The sequence below is a fragment of the Zea mays genome, chromosome 1 (genome assembly GCF_902167145.1).
Source record: "Zea mays cultivar B73 chromosome 1, Zm-B73-REFERENCE-NAM-5.0, whole genome shotgun sequence".
In the NCBI taxonomy this organism is placed as follows: domain Eukaryota; kingdom Viridiplantae; phylum Streptophyta; class Magnoliopsida; order Poales; family Poaceae; genus Zea; species Zea mays.
Window position 1 is genome coordinate 143,801,852 of NC_050096.1, and position 2,685 is coordinate 143,804,536.

The 2,685-nt window shown below is 46.3% G+C and overlaps 1 protein-coding gene across 1 annotated transcript; it reads right to left on the reverse strand.

The window, feature by feature from the left end:
* Positions 1-501: 501 nt before the first annotated feature.
* LOC100284706 (AT hook-containing MAR binding 1-like protein) lies at positions 502-1,502 on the reverse strand. The gene has a single exon (NM_001157601.2). The coding sequence runs from the start codon at positions 1,430-1,432 to the stop codon at positions 839-841; it is 594 nt and encodes a 197-aa protein (NP_001151073.1). The 5' UTR covers positions 1,433-1,502; the 3' UTR covers positions 502-838.
* Between the last annotated feature and the right edge of the window lie 1,183 nt (positions 1,503-2,685).

The following is a 2,685-nucleotide window of genomic DNA, read 5'->3' on the forward strand; positions in this document are numbered from 1 at the left end:
TATACAAGGATATCCTCCAGATAAGAGGAAACCAGGCACAAAAGACTACGTGGATTAACATAACATTAACCAAACTTCTTCTTAGCAAGGCATGATCCGACATTACACCAACAAATCGAAAAAAAAGGGGCTACATTATAGTGTCCCATCAGAAAATCAAATCTACCAGTTCATGAGGTGGTAACCTAACTTTCAAGGTGAAAGCATAGAGAACATGAAAATAAAATGGTGCCAAATACCTTAAGCATTTCGTTCTGATTAAACAGAAGCCAAATAAATAGTCCTCAGCAGCAACCCCTCCCCATTGAAGAAAATTGTTGCCCAACCTCGTAGAATCTTCACACAAAAAATCCATATACAAGACACTTGAGCAGTACAAAGCTTCATTACTTCACATTTCCTTTTCAGCAAAACCAACAGTAGTCAAAAGAGGTATCAAACTCAAGATAACAATACCGTCAACGAAACCAGGCACAGAATAAAAATAGTATTTAACATAGATTAAGGCAGCATTAAACAAACTCTTTCATAAGTTCATAGCAAGGTATGAACATGGACCCACTGTGCACGTCCAATTCCACACAAAAAGGAGCCACATTCTCCATAACCATCCCCATGACGTTTGATCACAAAATTCAACGACTTTGAAGCACCAAAAGCTCTACATTTGCATCTGATACTAAACTAAGCATACACAAAAGCACACCTGTTTGATAGCGCAGTTCTCAGTTTCCCAACCAACCATCGACCCAGTTGAGCTGTTACTATGTAGGCAGAATTAACAAGAGCAAGATTGCGATCAAAAGGCACAACCTTCCCTTCATCAACCCTTGATCGGTCAGGGCAAATCGTGGAGCACTCCCATCTCGTCGACGCGGAAGCCCAACTCGCTGAGGTCCACCGTCTCGTTGATGGCGATGCCGCTGTCCCATTGCTCCCCGAGCACACCCGCCTCGGCCTCGACTTCGAGATCGATGGCGGCTGCAACCTCTTCCTCCTCCGCCTCAGCCCGTGCCCTACCCTTGAAACATACGCCCATCTTCCTCCTGGAAGTAGGGCCTGCGATGGATGGCGTGTCGGCGGATGTGGCGACGGGGTTTGGGGCGGGGGAGGGTGACGGCGGAGGATTGAAGGGGTGGAATGTAGTGAAGGGCACCCAACTCTCGGCGGTTACGGGCGGGCCTAGTGGAAAGAATGCCCAGGTGCAGAAGTACATGTCAGAGCCAGGGACGATAGGCGGCGGCGCAGGGAGCTCAGCGGCGACGAAGGCGCGGCGGCAGGCCGATGTCGGGCAGCGGAGGCGGCGCCCAAGGTAGAGACGCGGGAATGAGTGCACGTAGCAGCAGTGCGGGCACGCGGTCCAGAACGCTACCTCGCCGGTGATGTCGGCAACGCCGGCGGACGCGGAGGCGCCGGGGTGGGCCATCTCCATTCTCCACAGGGTGCGTGCGGGTTTGCTGCCGTTTCGGGGGGTGTTGCCAAAACCCCCAAAATCGAGAGACGAAACGAAAGGAAGCGCCCGCCGGAAGGATGCTACTGTACCAATTTTAGTGCGGCGGCAGTATGGATGGGGTCATGGGGATATGGCCTGAGGCCTATGGAACGGCCCATGGTCCGCAGGTTTGGCCTGGCCAGAGACAGTCACAGAGCACAGCGATCGCCAGTTCGCCACCATGCGCATGCTAGCCCTGTGTCTGGCCTAGATGGCTTAACTCTCAATCTCCTCTAATTGTTAAGAGAATTTGAGTTTTCAAATTGGTTTTTATTTAAGATGTTGCATTCTTATTTCAGTTGTTTTAACCAGGCTTAGTAGATGAAATATCTAAAATATATATATGAAACGATTTAAAATCAATTGAAAACTAATTAAAGGATTGAATAAGATAAAATAGCTAAAAATAAGATGGAATGACTTAGTATATACTGACTTAAAATAATATATAATGACTTAAATAATATGAAATGACTTAAAATAGATCAATATCAGATGAAATTACTTAAAACTGCCTCAATTTAGAGGGTGTTTGACATGGCTCTAGAGTAAAACTTTAAGGAAGAGTTGGGCAGAGCTGGCCAAACACATCAACTACAGAGTTACAAACTCTAAGAAGTTTTGGGAGTTGTAGTACAATTTTTTGAGTACCACTTTTGCTGCTCTAAAATCCTTAAAAACTATCAAGACATGGAGTTTGAAGGTATTTACCTGCCACTGCCACTGTTATGAGAAAATAATCTAGACTCCTGAGCAGAGCTGCTCCACCCAGAGTTTCAGAGTAGAGCTGCTCTGAAGTGGAGCAGAGCTATGTCAAACACGCCTATAAGGAAAATGGACCCCGGTCCATTTAACTAATTGATTTTGGTGTTTGATGAACAACATAACCAGTGAACTAATGTTATCGAAGTGTTTGTGTTTTGTAGCTCACAGGATGCGAAGTGAATTGGACTTAGGCTCTAAGAATGCAACACCTCAGAAGAAGACTTGAAAACACTCTAAGAAGAACTACAAATATTCAGTGTAAGTCCAAGACATAAGACCATACAAGCCCAAGATAAGAAGATAGAAGATTCAAGAAGTGGGTTGTCAACTGGCGCACCAGTGCACGCACTGGATCGTGTGCGCAGAGAGCTCTGGAAAAGGCTCTCGAGTAGTTGAACCACACAAATGGGTTGGAGAGGGCGGTTGCA